We start from the raw sequence: 22,784 nt of genomic DNA on the forward strand, positions 1-22,784 counted from the left end.
AGCTCCTCTCCTCCTGTTGCCTGGCACGTCCAAACAATGGGCAAAAGATACTACTCCGCCGCCACCTCCTTCCCCCAGCTACTCGGGGACTGCTAAGGAGAACTTCTACACACCTCCACAAGTCATTCTCAACAACCTGTGCCTGCGTGACAGATCTCTACTTCTGCCCTGGAAGACCCCCACAGGCCCACGGACTGGAATAAATCTGATATGTATCTACTCCAGCAAAACCATTAGCATGACTTTTCCGCATAAAGCATCTGCATGATTACTCCGGACAATTCCTAACCTATTCTCTGCATGATTTAATCTACTAGTTTTACTTCTCTCAAGCCTTTCAGTCTCTTTAACCACTCTATATAAGATGGCTCTCTTAACTAATTATCTGATTTGGGTCCTTATGGTCTATTGCAGGGGTGCCCAATAGGTCGATCGCGATCGAGCGGTAACTCGCCAAGGCAAAGAGAGTCGATCATCCAGGACTCACTTTGCCTTGGCGATCTATCGGGCGATCAATCTTCCTCTCCCCGACGTCAATTCTTCCGTCGGAGAGAAGTTCGGGCCAGTCAATCGCTGCCTAGCTGGGCGGAACTTCCTCTCCGACGGCAGAATTGACATCGGGGAGAGGAAGATTGATCGGCCCGAAGCAGAGAAAGCATGGGGCAGCGGCGGCGTTATCCATTGGTGGCGTTTGGGTCCTGTTCCCCGATGGCAGCGGCAGTAGCAGTGGCTTGGGGAAGGGCAGAGAGAAAGAAAAAAAGGGGGGCAGGCAGGGAAACAGAAGGAAAGAAGAGAAACAGAAAAAAAGAAAGGGGGCATGAAGAGAGAAAGAAAGAAAGGTCAGGGAGAGAGGAAAAAAAGTTGGGGGAGGGAATGAGGTGTGGAGGAGAGGAACATACAGGCTGAAAGAAAGATTGGATGCACAGTCAGAAGAAGAAAGTGCAACCAGAGACTCATGAAATCACCAGACAAGGTAGGAAAAATGATTTTATTTTAAATTTAGTGATCAAAATGTGTCTGAATTTATATCTGCTGTCTATATTTTACAATATGGTCCCCTTTTACTAAACCGCAATAGTGGTTTTTAGCGCAGGGAGCCTATGAGGGTCGAGAGCAGCGCTGGGCATTCAGCGCAGCTCCCTGCGCTAAAAACTGCTATTGTGGTTTAGTAAAAAGGGAGGGGGTGGGTATTTGTCTATTTTTGTATGGTTGTTACTGAGGTGACAGTGCATAGAGTCATCTGCTTTGACCTCTTTGAAAAAACCCCGGAATAGGAATGATAATTAACAATTCTATGCGTACAGTGTGTGTTGTGTTTTTTAAAAATTTTATTCATTTTGACTTGGTCATTTTAAAAGTAGCTCGCGAGTCAAAAAAATGTAGGCACCCCTGGTCTATTGGATCTGCTACAAAAGCAAGTCAGTTGCCGCATTTTTTGCTATCCCTATCCCAGTACTAATAAGATCTCGCCCAACGACTGTTCAGAATGGGGTCCCTTCCAAATCCCGGTTATACCCCCCTCACAAAAAACTAGCAGACCCTATTGTAAAAGACAGCGGAAACTGAGAAAGATTACCTATTCTGTAACCACCGACGCTCCTTACCATCAAAACCTTCACGGTTTCTACTTAAATATACGTTCTATTAGGAACAAGTCACAGCTAGTCAAAGACTGGCTGGAAGAAGCCAACCCCGATTTTGTTCTTCTAACTGAAACTTGGTTGGTCTCAGATAACGACATTATTATACGCGACTGTCTACCTCCTGGGTTTAAAATTTTATCTCTACCTAGAAGCAGAGGTAAAGGGGGAGGATTAGCTATCATCTTAAAAGAATCATTCAAGTCCACAATCCTAGCCTCAAATTCCTCAGCAGACCTCAAAATCATTTCTTGTAAACTCTGGACAGATCATTTAGAAGATGCTCTAATAATTACCCTATTCTACATTCCTCCTAAGAAATGGCCCGCAGGCAAAGACATCTTCTACGAATTCCTCCTTACAAACTCTACACTAGGCCCACACAACCTACTGACAGGTGATCTAAAAATTCATCTAGAGCAGACAGAGCAGGGTGACTCCAAAGATCTTATATCCTTCATTTCTTCACTAGATTTCTTTGTGCCCCCTCCAGAAAAGACCCATCAAAAAGGCCACCAGCTAGACCTAGTCACTTTTTCCACCAAAGAATTAGACAATTAGATTTAATGGAACCAAGCCATATGGACTGACTCTCTTTGGTCAGACCACTGTTTATGTAGTTTCCAATTTATCTGGCAAGTAAGATGCTCCCCAACCAAACCCAAGGTGACAAAAATACCTAAAAAAATGGTAGCTAGCAGAGATATGGTAAACCCAGTAGAATTCTGGTCACACTATGACTTAACTTCTAGTCCAGACTTGGACTCCTTTTCGGTGGACTCTTGGACCAACATGAGTATGCTGATATTAAACAAAATGGCCCCCACCAAACTAAGAAAAATAAGAAACAAAAATCTGGATGGCTGGTACAATACCGAGTTAGGATATATGAAACGGGAGTTACGGAAACTCGAAAGACAATGGTTGAAATCAAGAGACAGTGTGGGAAGGTCAAATTGGAGACTAAAATTAAACGAATACAAAAAACTAATAATAAAGAAGCGCACTAACTTTTACATCCAAAAAAATCAGATCACCGAACACCAACAGTAGAAATCTCTTTGAATTAGTAAACATTCTCTATGTTCTACCCTAGATTCCCCACCATCTGCAGATGATCTGGCAGAATTTTTCAACACCAAAATCATCAATTTGAGATCCAAACTAGCTGGCTCCTCAACCAACCATTTGAACTACCCAGTTGCCCAACACAAAGATGACCCTAGGTTAGATTTGGCCTGGAATAATTTCTCTACCCCATCCTGGCAACAATTCTCCAAATATTACATGAAATACGCCATGTCCTACTGCAGATTAGACTGCTGCCCCCCAAACATTATGAAAGTTGCTCCAGTCTCATTTAAAGCCAAGTTATACAACTTACTAACCAGTACTTTCTCTGAGGATTTAGGCCAGATTTTGATCACCCCAATCGTTAAAAACCCAAGAGAATCTACCAAACTGACATCTAATTACAGACCAATTGCGAGTACTCCCCTATTCGTTAAGCTAATAGAAGGACTGGTCAACCAGGAACTAGTAATGTATCTGGACAAATTTAGCATACTGCAAGACAATCAGTCTGGTTTTCGTTCTGGATTCAGCACTGAAACTGACATGGCATCTCTAATGGACTTCCTTCATACCTTATTCAGTCAGGGTACCAGTGCTCTTATTCTGCAATTAGACCTAAGTAGTGCCTTCGATTTGGGTGACCATGCTATTCTGATTAGAGAATGACACGGTGAAAAAATTGGTCCCCGTCACCGCCCCGTCCCCGTCTCACCATCCTCTGCACCGCCCCGTCACCGCCATTCCCTTCACCGCCCCGTCACCGCCACTGCCACCCCATTCACCGCCCCGTCACCGCCACTGCAACCCCATTCACCGCCCCGTCACCGTCACCGCTGCATACATAAAAGCCTCAAACGGGTACGATTTTATATACTTTTCTTTATTTACGTATAAAGGAAACATTCTTTAAAACTTTAAAACTTAGTTAAATATTAGTTAATAACTATACAAAAACAAACACGACATGTACTTTTAATTGTCCTTATTTTTTAACCCGTGGATGAACAACAAATCATCCACAATCTCTGGATTCAGTCTAGTTCTCCTTTCTTCCACAGTCCTTCCTGCAATAGAGAATGCCCTCTCTGAAGATGTGCTGGTAGCTGGAATGCACAGTATCCCTCGTGCAACTTTTGCTAATTTTGGCCAGCATTCTTGTTTATTTCTCCAAAATCTTAAAACATCAGCATCTAAATCAGTAGAACAAAGATAGCTATCCACCTCATTAACAGCAGCCTTCTGAGGTGATAATGTTTCAAAAAAGTCACTCAGGAAACCAACGGTTGCATCTATTTTCCTTTTTTTGGAGGGACCTGGCCCTGGGAGTTCATCCACTGTGTCGATCTCTGGAAGTGTTGAATGTTGGTCCAGTTTTGAAGTTGAGGGGTCTTCCATTTCAATCTCTTCGTACAACCTCTTTAAAGATACGATTGCCTGTGTTTTTTCATCTTCTGGGAAGATAACTGCATTATTTTTCAGACATGGGTGTAACAGAGAAGCAATGCTGTGTAATGGATAAACTGGGAAATAAGTGGTGAGTAACTGTTCCAAATGTTTCTTTATGGAAGCAATAATTGATGAATCTGTCGCAGTAACAGTTAGATGTTTGAACAACTGAGCACGTGTTGGAAGGACATTGCAGAGGGTAGGTGTTTTATCAGCAGACAAGGTAGATGTAGCTTCATTAAAGTTTCGCAAGACACAAATTGTGTCATTTAATAGTGCTTCATTCAAATCCAAAAGCAGCCTCTGCAGTTTTTTATCCCTATACTCACTGGCCAGTTCTTTAAGATGTGGTAGGTTTTGAGATACCGATTCCAGCATTTTATAGATGCTATTCCATCTTGTTGGAACAGCCTGTTTAAGGCTAGTCTCTAGCTTGTGATGTATTTTTGAATGCTTGACATGTGCGACGGTGTCTTTTGCAAGATTAATCAGCACACTTACATCGGCAATAGGAGAATCTAAGTCGTCATTATGCTTCAATCCATGAACCAACACAAGATTCAAATTGTGGCCTGCGCATGATAGCCACTGTTGTTCTTTGAAGGCAGCCTTAACATTAGCCCCATTGTCAGTGATATAGACATTGTTCTGACGATAAGCACCAAACTCTTCCAAGATTTCCCTCACAGTTGATCGAATGTTAGCTGCAGTGTGCTTATCAAGCAGAGTTCTGGTGGCAAGAATTCTTCCGTGGAGATGAAAATTGTCGTCTACATAGTGTAGAGTCACGGTTATGTATGGCATACCAGTTCCATCTTCAGTCCACAGATCAGTTGTAATGCCAAATTTATTTTGCCGAACCAACACCTCAGACAATGCAGCCTTTTCTTTTTCAGCAATTGCTGAAATATGTCTGGACACTGTTCTTGCAGAGGGGAGTACTTGATCAGAAGAAACTTGACCATATTTCGCACCAATGAAAATCAACATGTCAGCAAGGCGAGCGAATCCTATTCCCTCGACCACAGAAAAAGGTCTGATGTCCATGGCGCACATAGAAGCAACTGAATCAGTAATGTCTGCTTTCGCTGCTGTAGGCAAGGTACTTCTGCTGTTGTCTTCCTTCGGATTCTCTTTGTGTAAAAAGTCCTTGATGCTTTTCGTCACTGCAGTATACTTTTGCCCATTACAGATTGCTGCGTGTGATTTCAGGCCACTGGTACCATCACGCGACCTCCACCTCAAAGCTGACTTGCACTTCTTGCACATGGCGAAACCGCTGTATTGACCATCCACGTTGATGATAAGAAATAACTTCCACACCGGACTAGCCCCATTATTTTCCATGAGAGACAATCGATCGCTGTTCGTTACGATGAGATTCAGCACGGTACTTTTATTCATGATAGTCTAGAAATAAAACAAAAAAAATGACCAAATAAACAAAAAAAGCAATACCAAAAATAGCAGCAAATTACAAACTGTTACAATGGATTCGACTGAATTCATTGCAGCAGTTTGCTTCAGTCATTGTCTTACATATAAATACTCACCTTTGCAGAATGACAATACTTCTTTCAATGATAATGTTTTCTGAAAGATGACAGTATCTTTCCTAGGACCGACATGAAAAAAGGAAGTATGGTTATGAGACTGTGTAACACACTAAAAGACTAAACAGCACATTTTAATTTCTTAATCATTTAGAAAGCATAAAGTTGATATACATGCTGGCAGCACCAAAAAAATAAAAATAAAAAACAAACAAACCATATGATAATCAATATGTACTACTACCAATCGTGGAGAAAATGGAAGATGGAAAATAGAGAATGACACGGGGACATCCTTGACCCCCATCCCCATCATAATAGTAAATAGTACTAATTGTAATTCATTTATCATGTACACTACTGTATATAATATTAATTCATTAAGGTAACCACAAAATTAAACAACCTCTGAAACAACTATAGAAAAATAGACTGATATAAATTCTCAAAACTGACACATTTTTATCACTAAATTTAAAATAGTTATTTTTCATACAATTTTTCAATCACTAATCTTCCACCACCCCTGGGGCTAGCAATGCACAGACATAAAACTACACAATCTTACATGCGAAGGGGTTGGAAATAAAATAATCTTATTGGCTTTGCACTCTGATTAAAAAAAAAGAACCAGCTCAGTGCTGCAAGAGTAGCCAAGCCAGACTTCAGCACGGAGCTGGGATTTTTTTTTTTCACACAAACAGTCCTACTAGAAACCTCTAATGTGGCTTAGTAAAAGAGACCCTAAAAGCAAATAATCTCACCTGCATCAGAGCAAATGAAAATTTAAGCATGAAAATGTGTATGCTATTGGAAAGAGTAGCTCAGCCAGACCTCAGCACCTTACCTCAGCTTGTAACCAACAAAGTTTTCAGGTTTTCAAGAAGCTGCGAAATCCAAATCCTCTGCTCGGCTCCGAAATCACAATCGCTACTGCTGCACTACAAGCCATTTAATATCATGTGCGGCAGTAGCAATTGGTCCCCTACTTAGATCTGACAAATGAGGAGCCAGTATATTGGGGGGCGGAGTCAATGCGGCAACGTGCAAGTTGGATCGTGATTAGCATAGTGACCGCGGCTACGGCTGCAAGTCTCCCCTCCCCCCAGCGATCACGGCAGGAGGGCAACCAACCCCTCCTGTAGACCCCCCCCAACGGCCCTCCCGACAATCGCAGCAGAAGGGTACCCAACCCCTCCTGCCAGTCCTCCCAATGGCCTCCCCTAAGATCGCCGGCAGGAGGGTACCCAACCCCTCCTGCTGGACCCCCCCCCCAACGAACCCTCCCACCCCGGAACCCCCTTAGTCTTACTTTCCAAGTTGGACCGGACGGCTCCTCACACGTATGGCCAGCAGGCTTGCCTCCGTCCAAATGAGGCGGGCCCGCCCCTACCCTGCCCAACCCACAGGATCCTAGGGCCTGATTGGTCTAGGCACCTAAAGCCACTCCCGCTATAGGAGGGGCCTTAGGTGCTTGGGCCAATCAGGCCCTAGGATCCTGTGGGTTAGGCAGGGGAGGGGAGGGGCGGGCCCGCCTCATTTGGACGGAGGCAGGCCTGCTGGCCAGACGAGCGAGGAGCTGTCCGGTCCAACTTGGAAAGTAAGACTAAGGGAGGTGTTTCGGGATGGCGGGGTTTGTTGGGGGAGGGTCCGGCAGGAGGGGTTGGGCACCCTCCTATTGGCGATATGGGGGGCCGGCAGGAGGGGTTGGGCACCGGTCACGAACACGGTGAAACACAGGTAAATAGCGGTTCCTAGAAGGGGGTACATTGGCCTGCGGGGACAAATCTTTTCACCGTTTTTGCGGGCGGTGAAAACTTTTGTCCCTGTGTCTGCGGCGATTTGGCTTTGGAGTCTCCATAACCCGCAGCCAAACCGCAGCCACGCCGCAGCTACCTGCGGGGATCGCTCCCCGTGTCATTCTCTAATTCTGATCGACTGTCTGAAGTCAATTGGTATTTCAGGTAACGTGTTAAAATGGTTTCAGGCTTTTTTGAGCACACGGTCATATCAAGTGTATAGTGACAATAAAAAATCCTTTAATTGGGTAAACTCATGCGGAGTCCCACAAGGCTCTCCTCTTTCCCCCACATTGTTCAACATCTACCTTGCCTCATTAGGGAACTTACTACAAAGCTTAAAAGTTAAATTTTATATCTATGCTGATATCATCACCATCGTTATTCCCCTTATGACTCTGACCTCCAAGACTAAGATTCATCTATTATCCATTCTAAAGCAAATTGAACTATGGATGACCAAATTCAAATTGAAGCTCAACACTGACACAACTAAATTTTTCTTTGCAAGCCCTAACAACAAAATCAAAGACTCATCGATCTCCTTGAATGATCAGGACTTCCCTATTGCCCACTCCATTAAGATCCTGGGAGTCACCCTGGACCGCCAACTCACCCTAAATGCTCACACAGATTTATTTGTTAAAAAACGCTTTTCGGTACTATGGAAACTCAGAAACCATCAGAAAATACTTTGATGCAGCATCCATTCGCTTACTGGTTCAATCTTCCATCCTAAGCTTGCTCGATTATTGCAACATCATTTACTTGGGATCCATCAAAAAAAACATTCTAAGACTCAGAGTCATTCAAAATTCAGCAGTTCGACTGATCTTTGGACTGAAGAAATGGGAACACATAAGCTCCTACTATCAAAAATTCCATTGGCTGCCCCTAGAGGCGCGAATTCTGTTTAAGTTCTCTTGTCTGTGTTATAAATCAATATTTGGTCTGGCCCCCCACTTACCTAGTTTCCCATTTTAATCTGGCAAGTACTTTTAGGCCCACACGAAGAATACATCTGTTCACCTATCCGACAATAAAAGCCTACCACTACAAAAGATTCTTGGACAGAACTCTTGCCTTCCAGGCAGGCAAAAGGAACGATTGGCTTAGTAACATTATCACGCTCTCCTCATCCTACTTCAATTTTAGAAAACTGGTAAAAACGAATTTGTTCAATCGATTTGTAAACTAAAAATCTATACAGCTCTGCTTATTCAACCAGTAACCCTAAGAACTATATAGCTTTCCAATTCTTTCATTATGTAAGATTGTATTGTTGACTTTGATTTTAACCTCTTCGCTGATTGTCCAGCGCTTCTTGCTGTAAACCGCCTCGAACTTCCATGGCTTTGGCGGTATATAAGAATAAAATTATTATTATTATTATTATTACTTGGGTCCGGGCAGGACTGCATACACTGGGACAGCTTTGGGGGGGGGGGAACAGGTGTGATCCTTTGATTTTCTCCATGAGGAATATGGTCTTACTGCTCGGGACGCCTATAGATATACTCAGCTTCATACTTTTTTGTATAAGAAAGCTTTTTGGGAATTAAGCCTGAGAAATATAGCTCTTAAAAAGGCACTACACTCTGGAATGGGTCAGGGTGGCATTTCCAGGATTTATTATGCAAATATATTTTATTGAGCTCAACAAAATCAGCAAACAAGAAACAAACCAAGAACAAGCTAGCTCAGCATTTTAAATAACAACCTCCAATCCCCACAAAACACAGTCCCCAAAGGGAACCCCCCCCGCCCAACCCAACCCAACCCAAAAGAAATAACCCCCCCCCCCCGGGTCCTCCTTCCAAGTACAGTTCAGTCAGCTAAAACAAACAATGGTCAAGCAAACCAGATATCACAAAAGAAAACAGAATACAGAAATTCAACAGTTCAACAAGCGGCTGCGAGCCAGCGGAGTCATAGTCGTCCAAAATGGTTCCCAAGTACGTTGAAAAATACGGCCTGGGAGAGAAGAAAGATCGTTCACATCTCTCCATTCCCGACATCTCCAAAGAGAGTAATCTGGAGCAGCATCCTCAAGCCAATTCAGCAAAATACATTTCAGGGCCACAAGCATAGTCCATTTAAGGAAAGCAGCAGCTCCCCGTACACGAGGGAAATAATGAGGAATAGTTCCAAACAATAACAAAGGGGAGCGGCGAATAGTAATTTTCCAAATGCGCTCCACAAAGACAAAAATAGCATTCCAAAAAGCTTGAACATTTGGGCAAGTCCAGAACATGTGTCCTAAGCCCACTTCGGGAGCCTGGCAACGGAGACAGGCAGCAGTTTCCCGAAGATGGGATAAATATGCCCTCTTTGGGGAGATGTATAAACGAAAAATCAACTTATAATGTTGTTCCCAAAAAGCGGTATACTTTCGAAAGGCAGGCAATCTGCGTACAGCATGCAAAAGCACATTATCCGGCAAATCTACTGCAAGGTCACGAGCCCAAGCCTCCCGTAAAGTGGAATAGTCAAACAAGGGGTACCGTATTTTCGCGGATATAATGCGCACCTGTGTAAAACGCGCACAGGGGTATAGCGCGCAGAAATCACGATGATATGTACCAAAACTTTTCTATACCGCGCTCAGGCATATAACGCGCATGATGCCCGACGCTCCTTTCGCCCGCCCTGACTTTCCGTGCGCTGTCCCGACTCTCCGTTCACCCCCCCTGACTTCCGTGCACTGCCCTGACTTTCCGTGCGCTGTCCTGACTCTCCGTTCACCCCCCCTGACTTTCCGTGCACTGTCCCCCCTTGAAGTCCTGTCCCCCCTTGAAGGTCTGTCCCCATCCTGAAAGCCTGATGCCCCCCCCCCGACGTCCGGTACCTCCCCCCCCCCCGGCAGGACCACTCGCACCCTCACCCCGAAGGACCGCCGACTCCCCAACAATATCGGGCCAGGAGGGAGCCCAAACCCTCCTGGCCACGGCGACCCCCTAACCCCACCCCGCCCTACATTACGGGCAGGAGGGATCCCAGGCCCTCCTGCCCTCGACGCAAACCCCCTCCCCCCAACGACCGCCCCCCCCCAAGAACCTCCGCCCGTCCCCCAGCCGACCCGCGACCCCCCTGGCCGACCCCCACGACACCCCCACCCGCCTTCCCCGTACCTTTGTGTAGTTGGGCCAGAAGGGAGCCCAAACCCTCCTGGCCACGGCGACCCCCTAACCCCACCCCGCACTACATTACGGGCAGGAGGGATCCCAGGCCCTCTTGCCCTCGACGCAAACCCCCCTCCCCCCCCCAACGACCGCCCCCCCCCAAGAACCTCCGCCCGTCCCCCAGCCGACCCGCGACCCCCCTGGCCGACCCCCACGACACCCCCACCCCCCTTCCCCGTACCTTTGGAAGTTGGCCGGACAGACGGGAGCCAAGCCCGCCTGTCCGGCAGGCAGCCAACGAAGGAATGAGGCCGGATTGGCCCATCCGTCCTAAAGCTCCGCCTACTGGTGGGGCCTAAGGCGCGTGGGCCAATCAGAATAGGCCCTGGAGCCTTAGGTCCCACCTGGGGGCGCGGCCTGAGGCACATGGGCCAAACCATGTGTCTCAGGCCGCGCCCCCAGGTGGGACCTAAGGCTCCAGGGCCTATTCTGATTGGCCCACGCGCCTTAGGCCCCACCAGTAGGCGGAGCTTTAGGACGGATGGGCCAATCCGGCCTCATTCCTTCGTTGGCTGCCTGCCGGACAGGCGGGTTTGGCTCCCGTCTGTCCGGCCAACTTCCAAAGGTACGGGGAAGGGGGGTGGGGGGGTCGTGGGGGTCGGCCAGGGGGGTCGCGGGTCGGCTGGGGGGGCGGTCGGAGGTTCTTGGGGGGGGGCGGTCGTTGGAGGGAGGGGGGTTTGCGTCGAGGGCAGGAGGGCCTGGGATCCCTCCTGCCCGTAATGTAGTGCGGGGTGGGGGTAGGGGGTCGCCGTGGCCAGGAGGGTTTGGGCTCCCTCCTGGCCCGATATTGTCGGGAAGTCGGCGGTCCTTCGGGGGGGGGGGGGGATGTATCGGACGTCGGGGAGTCGGCCGGGCAAGAGGGCTTGGGCTCCCTCTTGCTCCGATCGTGGATGCGGGTGCGGGTGGGAGCGCGTGCGAGCGGTCGTTCGGGGTGGGGGTGCGAGCGGTCCTGCTGGGGGGGTGAATCGGGCGTCGGGCGGGGTGGGAACTATGTTTAAAAACTTTTCTATACCGCGCTCAGGCATATAACGCGCGAGGGGTATGCGCGGTAGGTAAAATCGCGTATAACGCGCGCGTTATATCCGCGAAAATACGGTACTCATCTTTCAAATGGCGATGATGGAATTTGAAAGGGACTGGAAGTTGGGAACCAATGGTGAAAGCCGTAGATAACAGCTCGTGGCAAGAGGCATTCAAAGAACCAGAGGGAAAGAGGAAATGTAGTGATGAATTTGCATATAAGCAAAATAATCAGTGGGCGGAAGACCAAACTTCTCTTGCAACTGCTGAAAAGGCTTAATTTTACCATCATCATCAACCAAATAAAATACATAGTGAATCCCCCTAGTTTCCCACCAAGCAAAACTGGGCCCTTCTATCCCAGGTTGGAAGGAACTATTAAAGCGGAGAGGCAGAAAAGGAGTTACAGAGGCAGAGAGAGCATGGAATTTACAGACCCAGCGCCAAACCTTCCGCAAGGGAAGGTGAAGCACTTTCACAGAGAGAGATTCAGGCCCAAGAAAAGGAAGAGAGTGAAAATATGCACTAAAGTGAGTAGTGCAAAAACAGAAGAGTTCCAAAGAAGTGTTAGTGAACACTGAAGTACCCCTAAAAAGATCATTAATGTGGCGCATGCCACAACCAACAGTTAAATAGCAAAGGTTCAATAAACCCAACCCACCCCTGAACCACGGGGCCGCTGCCCTCTTATAAGGCAGACGGGGCCGCTTCCCAGACCAAAGAAAGTGCTGAACCAAGCGTTCCAGACGCCGTTCATCCCGAGAAGACAAATACAGAGGAAGGACCTGAAAGACATATAACCAGCAGGGAACAATTAGCATATTGTAAAGATGCACCCGACCCAAGAGCGAAAAGGGAAGAGATCCCCAAAATTGTAATTTATTCTGGAGAGTCTGGAACAACGGTTCCACATTCAAGCGATACAGAGTAGACAAGTCCTGAGGAATAAAGACACCCAAATATTTCAAGATGGAGTCCGCCCAACGAAGAGGAAATGTACACCTCCACTGGGAACGCAACTTAGGCGGAAAAGGTAAAGCCAAGGACTTATCCAGATTAAGAGACAGCCCAGAATAAAAGCCAAATTCAGAAAGAAGATCTAAGGCCGCCGTCAAAGAATCTGCCGGCCTAGTGAGAATCAAAAACATATCATCCGCAAATGCCAAAGTCTTCAACTCAGTCCCATCAACACGAAGGCCCCGAACTTCCTCAAACCCCCGAAGAGTACACAATAAAGGTTCTAAAGAAAGAAGAAACAGCAAGGGGGAAAGGGGGCAGCCCTGTCGGGTTCCGCGAAGAATAGGGAAAGAATCGGTGCGGGTCCCATTAACTAAAAGCGAAGCCCGCGGGTTAGAGTAAAGAGAGCGTTCAGCATCAAGGTAGAAACCCCCCAACCCAACATATTCCAGGGTACGAAACAAGAAGGACCAATGGACACTATCAAATGCCTTAGAAACATCATGACCGACAAACAGAGCCGGAATCTGATGAGAATGACAATGGGCAAGGGCAAAAAGAACCTTACGGACATTGCAGACCGATTGACGCCCCCGGACAAATACAACTTGATCCTCATGAATAAGCTCGGGAAGATGTGGAGCAAGACGGTCAGCCAACATGCGGGCAGAGCTTAAGATCCACATTGATCAAGGAGATTGGACGATAGGAGCCCGGGGAGTCGGCCTTCTTGCCAGGCTTCAGCAATAAAGAGATAAGAGCCTCGTTTGCATAACGCGGAAAAGAGCCCTGAGCAATAGCCGCGGTAAAGTAAGCCAACAGAGGGCCACAAAGATTGGAAGAGAGAAGTCGGTAAAAGTTTTTCCAGGATTTATAAAGCTTTGCTGATATGGGAGGCCTCCCTGAATCCATATAGGAATACCTGGGAGAGAGGTTGGAGTCTTTTGCACGGAAGGGACCTGGCAGAGGTATTAATAATGTTTATTTCAACTTCCTGTTTCCTATACTGTGGTGGAAAATGGATATAAGATGCATTATCAATGGTATTATATACCATCCAAGTTTAGGAAATTATCAAGATCAGGCACTGATCTTTCCTGGCAATAATGTGGTCAACGAGGGGATTTCATGCATAAGTGGTGACACTGTCCTCTTATTAAACCATATTGGCACATGGTGGACCAACTAGTGATACAAATTATTCATGGACATTACCCTTTGCTTCTGGACTGCTGTCTGTTGAATGCTCCACTTCCAGGTTATAAAAGATCATAGCAAAAACTGGTGGCCCAAATCTTTACTGCAGCACATCTGGCTTTAGCTACATGATGGAAACATCACTCGCTACTGGGGCTACCAGTTTTATGCGCTAAATTAGATTATTTACAAATCATGTCCCAATTGATTGCATTGTGACATAATGCTTTGAAAGCATACCACAAAGTGTGGGACATGTACACTGATTAGAGAGCAGGGAAGTAAAGACTGGTTAGGATTTTAGCCTTTTGCTTTTGCTGAGGTGTCTCATATATTATGTAACTGATGTAAGATCTCGGGAGGTGGGGGAACAAGTGTGGTCACATGTTTAGTAGGGCTAAGAACTCATTATTATGCTCTGTTTTTCTGTATTATCACACTTGTAACAACTGTGCATTTTCATTTGTATATTTTGGAAAGAACATAAGAACATAAGAAGCGCCATCTCCGGATCAGACCTTCGGTCCATCAAGTCTGGCGATCCGCACATGCGGAGGCCCTGCCAGGTATACACCTGGCTTATTTTATAGCCAACCATATCTTTATATGCCTCTCTCAAGGAGATATGCATCTAGTTTGCTTTTGAAGCCTAGGACTGTCGATTCCGCAATAATCTCCCCTGGGAGAGTATTCCAGATGTCAACCACTCTCTGTGTGAAGCAGAACTTCCTGATATTAGTCCTGAACTTGTCCCCCCTTAGCTTCATTTCATGTCCTCTTGTCCGTGTCAAATTGGATAATGTAAATAATCTTCTCTGCTCTATTTTGTCGATTCCTTTCAGTATTTTGAAGGTCTCGATCATATCCCCACGCAGTCTCCTTTTCTCAAGGGAGAACAATCCCAGTGTTTTAAGTCGATCCTCATATTCCAGTTTCTCCATACCCTTCACTAGTTTAGTTGCTCGTCTCTGCACCCTCTCCAGCAGTTTTATATATAGGGAGACCAATGTTGGACGCAGTATTCCAAGTGGGGTCTAACCATTGCCCTATAAAGCGGCATTATAACTTTCTCCGATCTACTCGAGATTCCTTTCTTTATCATGCCCAACATTCTATTTGCCTTATTTGCCGCTGCCGCGCCGACGGCTTCAGGGTCCTATCTATCAGTACACCCAGATCCCTTTCTTGTTCACTTTTTCCCAGAGTTGCACCTGACATTCTGTACTCGTATTCCTTATTTTTATTGCCTAAATTCATTACCTTGCATTTCTCCACGTTGAACTTCATCTGCCATTTCTCCGCCCATTTTTCTAACCGACACAAATCTCTCTGGAGTTCCTCACTGTCCTCCTGCGATCTGATTGCCCGGCAGAGTTTTGTGTCGTCTGCAAACTTGATGATCTCACTGGATGTTCCGTTTTCCAGGTCATTGATATAAATATTAAAAAGGATTGGCCCAAGTACCGAGCCCTGGGGTACACCACTAGTCACTTTCTCCCAGTCGGAGAACTTCCCATTAATGCCCACTCTCTGCTTCCTGTTATCCAGCCATTTGCCTATCCATCTTTGTATATCTCCCTCTATGCCATGGCTTTGTAGTTTCCTGAGAAGTCTTTCGTGTGGAACTTTGTCAAATGCTTTCTGGAAGTCCAAGTATATTATGTCCACCGGCTTTCCACTATCAATTTGCTTGTTCACGGTCTCAAAGAATTGGAGTAAATTCGTCAAACACGATTTCCCTTTCCTGAATCCATGTTGACTGGGTTTCATCAAGTTGTGTGTGTCCAAGTGCTGAACTATGCTATCCTTGATCAGTGATTCAATCATCTTGCCGGGGACAGACGTAAGACTCACAGGTCTATAGTTGCCCGGTTCTCCTCTCGATCCTTTTTTGAAAATTGGCGTGACGTTCGCTTTCCTCCAGTCGTCTGGTATCTGACCAGTTCTGATTGACAGGTTTGCAAGTTTTTGCAATAACTCTCCGATTTCAACCTTCAATTCCTTCAAGACTCTCGGGTGAATTTCATCCGGTCCAGGGGATTTGTCACTTTTAAGTTTGTCGATCTGGTAGTATATCTGATCTAAGTTCACTTCAACTGTGGTGAGGCTGTCTTCTATTTCTCCTGTAAACAGTTTCTCCGCTTCAGGTATTGTTGAGGTGTCCTCCTTCGTAAAGACGGACGCAAAGAAGGAATTTAGTTTGTCTGCGATTTGTTTATCTTCCTTGATGTACCCTTTTCTTCCCTTGTCGTCCAGGGGTTCCACTGCCTCTTTTGCAGGTTTTTTCCCTTTCACGTATCTAAAGAAGGGCTTGAAGTTTTTGGCCTCCCAGGCTATTTTTTCCTCATAGTCCTGTTTTGCATCCCTCACCGCCTTGGAAACATTCAATAAAATGCAAACCTAAACAAAACATGCCTGTGGTGTTGGTGTCAGATGTTTAAAGTGCTGCTACTGATTACTGTGATTTTCTGATATGGGGGAAAGGGGTGTCACTCTGGATGTCTTCAGCTGGCAGGGCTTGGGAATCTCCACCAGTTAAAATATTTAATTTTCACATTTGGTTAAGGAGCAGGGAGGAGGGGAGAAAAGAGAAAACACATGCCCATCCAGATTACCCATTGGCTTGCTCAAAAATTATCATCTGGTTAAACTACTGCTAAGGATGTCTTTTGGATAAACTCCCCTTTCTCCACTTCTCCTCCACTACTTCAGACTTCAAGCTGTGAAATATTTCTCATAGAAAAGAACACTACTGAACAGAAAGGCAGAAATACTTGGCACGTGTACTACTAATTCCCAAATGAAAGGGTACTCACTTTCTGTTGGATCTGGCTTGATTGGCTCAAAGGAGGTGGAGGGATGATGCAGACTAGAGCTGCTGTCTAATGAGGCAGAGGATTGCAGTGGCTGTGTCTCTAAAGAGGTTGGCGATACAGTACTGAGAGGATCCAAGTCCAGAACACTATTACTGTGACTTTGGGAGTCTGTTCCTGACGTGCAGGATACTGGAATAGTACAAAATACAACAGCATGTTTATTAAATGACAATTGAGTCTGAAAATAATAATAACAACAGTTTATATACTGCAGGACCGTGAAGTTCTATGCGGTTTACAATGATTAAAAATGCTACAAATTGAATAGAACTAACAAAGTTGAAAACTAGTGACTAACAGCTCTAGAGATCAGTTAATGTGGGAAAGATTGTACACTTCCCCCTCCCCATTCGCGGTTTCGGCAATCGCGATTTCACATATTTGTGAATTTTTGGGTAGGGGAAAAAAAAGAAAAAAACCCCACAGTTTAGCCTTCCCCCCAGCGTCCCGGCCTTACCTGGTGGTCTAGCGGGCTTTCGGGGCAGGAGCGATCTTCCTACACTCCTGCCCCGTGTAGATCACCAATAGGAAATGGCTGTGGGGAGTTCCCGTCGTAGGCTTGAGAGACTACGGGAACTCACGGCAGCTATTTCCTATTGGGGATCTGCATGGGGCAGGAGCGTAGGAAGATCGCTCCTGCCCCGAAAGCCCGCTAGACCACCAGGTAAGGCCGGGATGCTGGGGGGAAGGCAGGAGGGAGGCGGGGGTGGGTCAGAGCCGGACCAGAAGATATTCGTGGTATTTCACCATTCGCGGTCCGGCTCTGCCCCTATCCCCCGCAAATCCAGAGGGAGAAGTGTACAAATCAGCTACCTAAGTACTTCAGGAACAGATATGTTTTTAGGTGCCTCCTAAATTCCCCATAAGTATTAGTAAGCATAAGTAATTGTTCCAGATCTTTACCCCATAATGCTGCCTGATATGAGAAAAAAATGTTGCTGATGTCTTTTAAATTTACATCCTCTAACCGGTGGAGAAACAAAATTCAAGTGTGAGCTTCTCTTATGTCTATTGGTTGAGAAAGAGAAGAGGTCAGTTATATATTTAGGAGCTAAACCGAATAGTACCTTAAAGCAAAACCATCCAAGCTTAAACTTCACGCATGCCTCGATTGGCAACCAATGCAGGAGTCGGTAGGAAGGAGTTATATGATCAAACTTCTTCAACCCAAAAATCAGCCTGACCGCCGCATTTTGCACCAGTTGTAATCGCTGCATATTCTTCTGGGAAACTGCCAGATAGGTGATATTACAGTAATCAAGTTGGCTCAGTATAAGGGATTGTACCAAAATTCTAAATAATGAAGCATCAAAATATGCTCTAATGGACCGAAGCTTCCAGAGAATTAAAAACAACCCTTTCTAACCAAACAGTCCACCTGGTCTTTCATGGTTAGGCCCTAGTCCAGTATTACACCCAAAACCTTCAAAGTAGATTGAATAGGGTAATTAAGTTTATTGATGCACAGTGATGTTTTAGTATCAAGCGGGTGTGACGAAGCTGATACTGATTTAATAAGGCCAAGAACCAGAAGCAACCAAATATAAAATATTGAGCCATATCCACTTTCAAAAACATTCACTATCCCAAACCCTTGATGACCAAGGACTGCAGAATTATACATCATGCTCCTCATTCAACAAGTGTCAATTCAACCCTCAAAACTCTCCTGCACCTCAGATACCTAGGGATAGGTTCCCCCTCCTGAACTGTCATACATCCCCATCTCTTCTCCCATTGTCCTATACCCCTAATTCCTTCAGCATCCATACTTACTTACACACATCCTTGGGTTCTGTACCAAAAGTATATTCCTTTCTATAGAGCTGCATGTGAATGCGGTTGTTGGGGATTCCACGTGGATGGAATTAGTTTCTCAGGGGCTCTCACAGGTGTGTACCTTTCTCCAGCATTCTTCTCGAAGCTGTACTCGCTCTCTTCCAGCATGAATCCCTGCCCTGCCAGCAGTGCTTCCTAAACACTGCCGGTGGCTGAACCATAAGCCTTCCCTCTGACACAAAATGCATCAGAGGGAAGGCTTCCAGGTCAGCTTCCAGTAGCATGTAGAAAGCACGGCCAATGACTGTGTGAGAAGAAATGCTGTATGGGCTGGGAAGGGAGGGAAAGAGAGCTTTGGGGAAATGAGCTTCAGGGAGGTGGTAAGGGAGGGAGAGATACTGCCATAGGGGAGGGAAGAGAAAAGGAAAATGGATGTGTGTGTGGAATGGGAAGGAAAGAGATAATGCACATGGGAAAAGGAAGAAAGAGAGAGAATTGTTGGACATAGTGGTGGAGAGGAGGGAAAATATTGGATGTGGTGGAGGAAAGAGAATTGTGGGTTATATGAAAAGGGATGCAAGAGGTAGGAATGTTGGACATGGGGGTGGAGGGAGGGAAGGGAGAGATGCAGCATGCTGCTGGAGAGGGGCAATAAGAGAAATGTTGGGCATGGGGCTTTGGGGGGAGGGACAAACGATTCTGCACAGGGGCCAGGGGATGAGATAGGGAGAAATGTTGGATGTGGCAGTAGAGGGGGTGGGGCAAATGCACCCTGGATCCCTCCTATACAGCAAGGGAGGGAATGAGAGAGATGGACAATGAGAGAGACACATTGCACACACAGGTAGAGGAGAGAGGAAAAAATGATATGCAGGAGTGGGGAGAGGGAAAAGAAGGAGATGGATCCAGAGACAGAAATGCTGGATTATGGTAGGAGGAACAGAAAAATGCTGATTGTGGGATGGAGCAGAAGGGGCAAGGAGATTTCAGGCTTCAAGGATGGGGAGGGGAGAAAGAGGCAGCAGATGTTCGGCAGGAAGGGTGAAGGGAGGGAGAACCTGGAAATGGGGCATCATGTGGGGGTGGAGGGTGTTAGCAGGGAAATAAATGAGCAGAGGATTCCCTACAAGAACTGTTCCAGCAGTTGGTAATGGAACCCACACAGAATGGGGTCATACTGGACCCCCATGCTTATAAACAGGGAAAGTGTTTCTGATGGGTTATCATCTGCCATCCAGTGATCACTGCATGGTACAGTTTAATATTAAGATGGGTATAAAGAGGGCTCATTCAAAAGCAAAGGTTCTAGACTTTAAAAAAACTAACTTTGTTCGGATGGGGTTTACGTCAAGGAATTATTGTCTGGATGGGAACATCTGGAAGGAGTGCAAATGCAGTGGGCAAAACTGAAAGGAGCGATTGTAAGGGCGACAAACTATTTTTGAGGCAAGTAAGTAAAAGTAAGAGGAAAAGAAGGCCACTTTGGTTCATAAAAGTAGCTGAGAAGGTAAGGAATAAGAGGTTAGCTTTCATAAACTACAAAAAAATCATAGAAAGTGGAAGACAGGCAAAAATATCTGGAAAAGTTAAAAGAGGCTGGTCTTTTAGTCAGGAAAGCAAAGAAAAAATAGCTGACAGAAAAAGGGGAGACAAGACATTTTTTAGATATATTAGTGATAGGAAGAAGTGCAAAAGTGGCATTGTGAGACTCAAAGGTGAAGGGGAGGACTATGTAGAAGCTGATAAAGGAAAGGCTGAAATGCTTAACGGATATTTATGTTCAGTGTTCATGGCTGAAGCGCCGGGAGCGGGACCACAGAAGACAAACGTGAATAGGGATGGAGAAGTAATAGACCCTGATTGATTTTCAGAGGGTTGTATTCGTGAGGAGCTAACTAAAACAAAGGTAGACAAAGCAACGGGACCGGATGGTGTATATCCAAGGGTGCTTAAGGAACTTAGGGAGGTTCTGGTAGCTCTGCTGACTGACCTTTTCAACGAGACTAGTCAGGAGTGGTACCGGAGGACTGACGAAGATGTGGTCCCTCTCCACAAAAGTGGAAGTAAGGAAGAAGCAGGGAATTACAGGCCAGTAAGTCAGACTTCTGTGATAAGCAAATTAATGGAAAACTTTTAAAACAGAGAATGGTCAAGTTTCTGGAATCCTGTGGATTACAGGACCAGAGGCAGTATGGATTCACTACAGGTAGATCTTGTCAGACAAATCTGATAAATTTCTTTGACTTCGTGACCAGAAAATTGGATAGAGGATGTGCGCTAGATGTGGTGTATTTAGATTTTAAAATTCTTTATTCATTTTTCATCTTACAACAAATACATATATATTAAATATTTGAGACAAGGCTGTCCATTATCTTCTTTGCTTTTTGATATTGTATTAGAACCCTTGTTATTAGCCATTCAACAAGCTAAGTGTATTCCTTATACAGATCGGGAATATAAAGTCTCTGCATATGCAGATGATATACTGCTTCATTTGAGGAATCCAGAAATTACTATTCCATATTTGCTGGGTGTATTTAGATTTTAGTAAAGCTTTGACAGTGTTCCACACATACGTCTAATAAATAAACTGAGTGCCCTCGGGATGGGTCCCAAAGGGACAGGCTGGGTCAAGAACTGGTTGAGTGGAAGGTGACAGAGGGTAGTGGAGATCGCTCTGAGGAAAGGCATGTTACCAGCGGTGTGCCGCAAGGTTCTGTTCTTGGGCCTGTTCTTTTTAACATTTTTAAAAAATCTGAAATATAGTAGACATGCCAGATGGTATGAATAACAAAGAAAGACCTGGCGAAGCTTGAAGAATGGTCTGAAATTTGGCAGCTAAAATTTAATGCTAAGAAATGCAAGGTCATGCATTTGGGCTGCAAAAAACCCCGAGGGTACGGTACAGATTAGGGAGTGAAGAGCTTATGTGCACGACAGAAGAGCGGGACTTGGGTATGATTGTATGTGATGATCTTAAAGTGGCCAAACAGGTTGAAAGGTGACGGCGAAAGCTAGAAGAATGCTAGGTGGCATAGGGAGAGGTATGGCTAGTAGGAAAAAGGAGATAATAATATAATAGTTTATATACTGCAGGACTGAAGTTCTATGCGGTATTGATGCCCCTGTATAAGACTTTGGTGAGACCTCATTTAGAATATTATGTACAATTCTGGAGGCTGCATCTTCAAAATGATATAAAAAGGATGGAGTCGGTCAAGAGGAAGGCTACTAAAATGGTATGTGGTCTTCATCATAAGGCACATGGGGACAGACTTAAAGATCTCAATCTGTATACTTTGGAGGAAAGGCGGGAGAGGGGAGATATGATAGAGACATTTAAATACTTACATAATGTAAATGTATGAGTCGAGTCTCTTTAATTTGAAAGGAAACTCTGCAATGAAAGGGCATAGGATGAAGTTAAGAGGTGATAGACTCCACAGTAATCTAAGGAAATACTTTTTTACAGAAAGGGTGGTAGATGCATGGAACAGTCTCCCAGAAGAGGTGATGGAGACAGAGACTGTGTCTGAATTCAAAAGGGCCTGGGATAGGCACATGGGATCTCTCGGAGAGAGAAAGAGATAATGGTTACTGCAGATGGGCAGACTAGATGGGCTATTTGGCCTTTATCTGCCATCATGTTTCTATGTCTCTAGGATAGTAATTACAATGGGTAAAAATATGGTAATGGGGAGTAGACTGAAGATGGAAAGAACCAGAAGAGTGAGTAGAAAAGAAGATGGAAATTGATAGATAGCTGAAAATTAAGAAAAGTGAGAAAGAGTGAAATCTGAATGGACTTTGGGTAGAAAAGATAAAAAAAGGAGGAAAGAGCTAAATGAAAATATGTTAGAGGTAGTTGTATTGAGGACATGGAATTAGATAGGAGAGACAGATTGTGAGCCCATCAGGACAGATAGGGAAAATGCTTGAGTACCTGATTGTAAAAACCGCTTAGATAATCTTGATAGGTGGTATTATAAATATCTAATAAAAATGAACTTGAAACCAATGGACAGCAACTGCTTGAAGAATTTGCAAAAGACAAGAAAGCAGAAAAAGAGAAACTGGAAAATATTTCCAGACAAAGGTATAAAAGAAAAAAAACCCAAACATTTAATTTTGAATTTATTGACTGAAAATACATTAGCTTTGGGAAATGTGTATAGCAGATGTCTTTGTATTGTATTCAACAGAAAAGGAAATGCACTTCTGTTTTTATTTGCCAAATTTAAGTTTTGGGGTTACATAG

General features: G+C 45.2%; 1 protein-coding gene across 5 annotated transcripts in view; it reads right to left on the reverse strand.

Moving 5' to 3' along the window:
- The window catches only part of E2F4 (E2F transcription factor 4), a 167,589-nt gene that overhangs the window by 57,291 nt on the left and 87,514 nt on the right, over nt 1-22,784 (reverse strand). For 4 of the 5 annotated variants that reach the window (XM_033941017.1, XM_033941016.1, XM_033941015.1 and 1 more), the window contains one exon: nt 16,685-16,873. The exons of the other annotated variant lie outside the window; for it this stretch is intronic. In XM_033941017.1, the coding sequence (XP_033796908.1) occupies nt 16,685-16,873 (189 nt within the window). The remainder of the gene's footprint in view (nt 1-16,684; nt 16,874-22,784) is intronic. 5 annotated transcript variants of the gene reach the window in all.

This window comes from Geotrypetes seraphini, chromosome 4 (assembly GCF_902459505.1).
Source record: "Geotrypetes seraphini chromosome 4, aGeoSer1.1, whole genome shotgun sequence".
In the NCBI taxonomy this organism is placed as follows: Eukaryota; Metazoa; Chordata; class Amphibia; order Gymnophiona; family Dermophiidae; genus Geotrypetes; species Geotrypetes seraphini.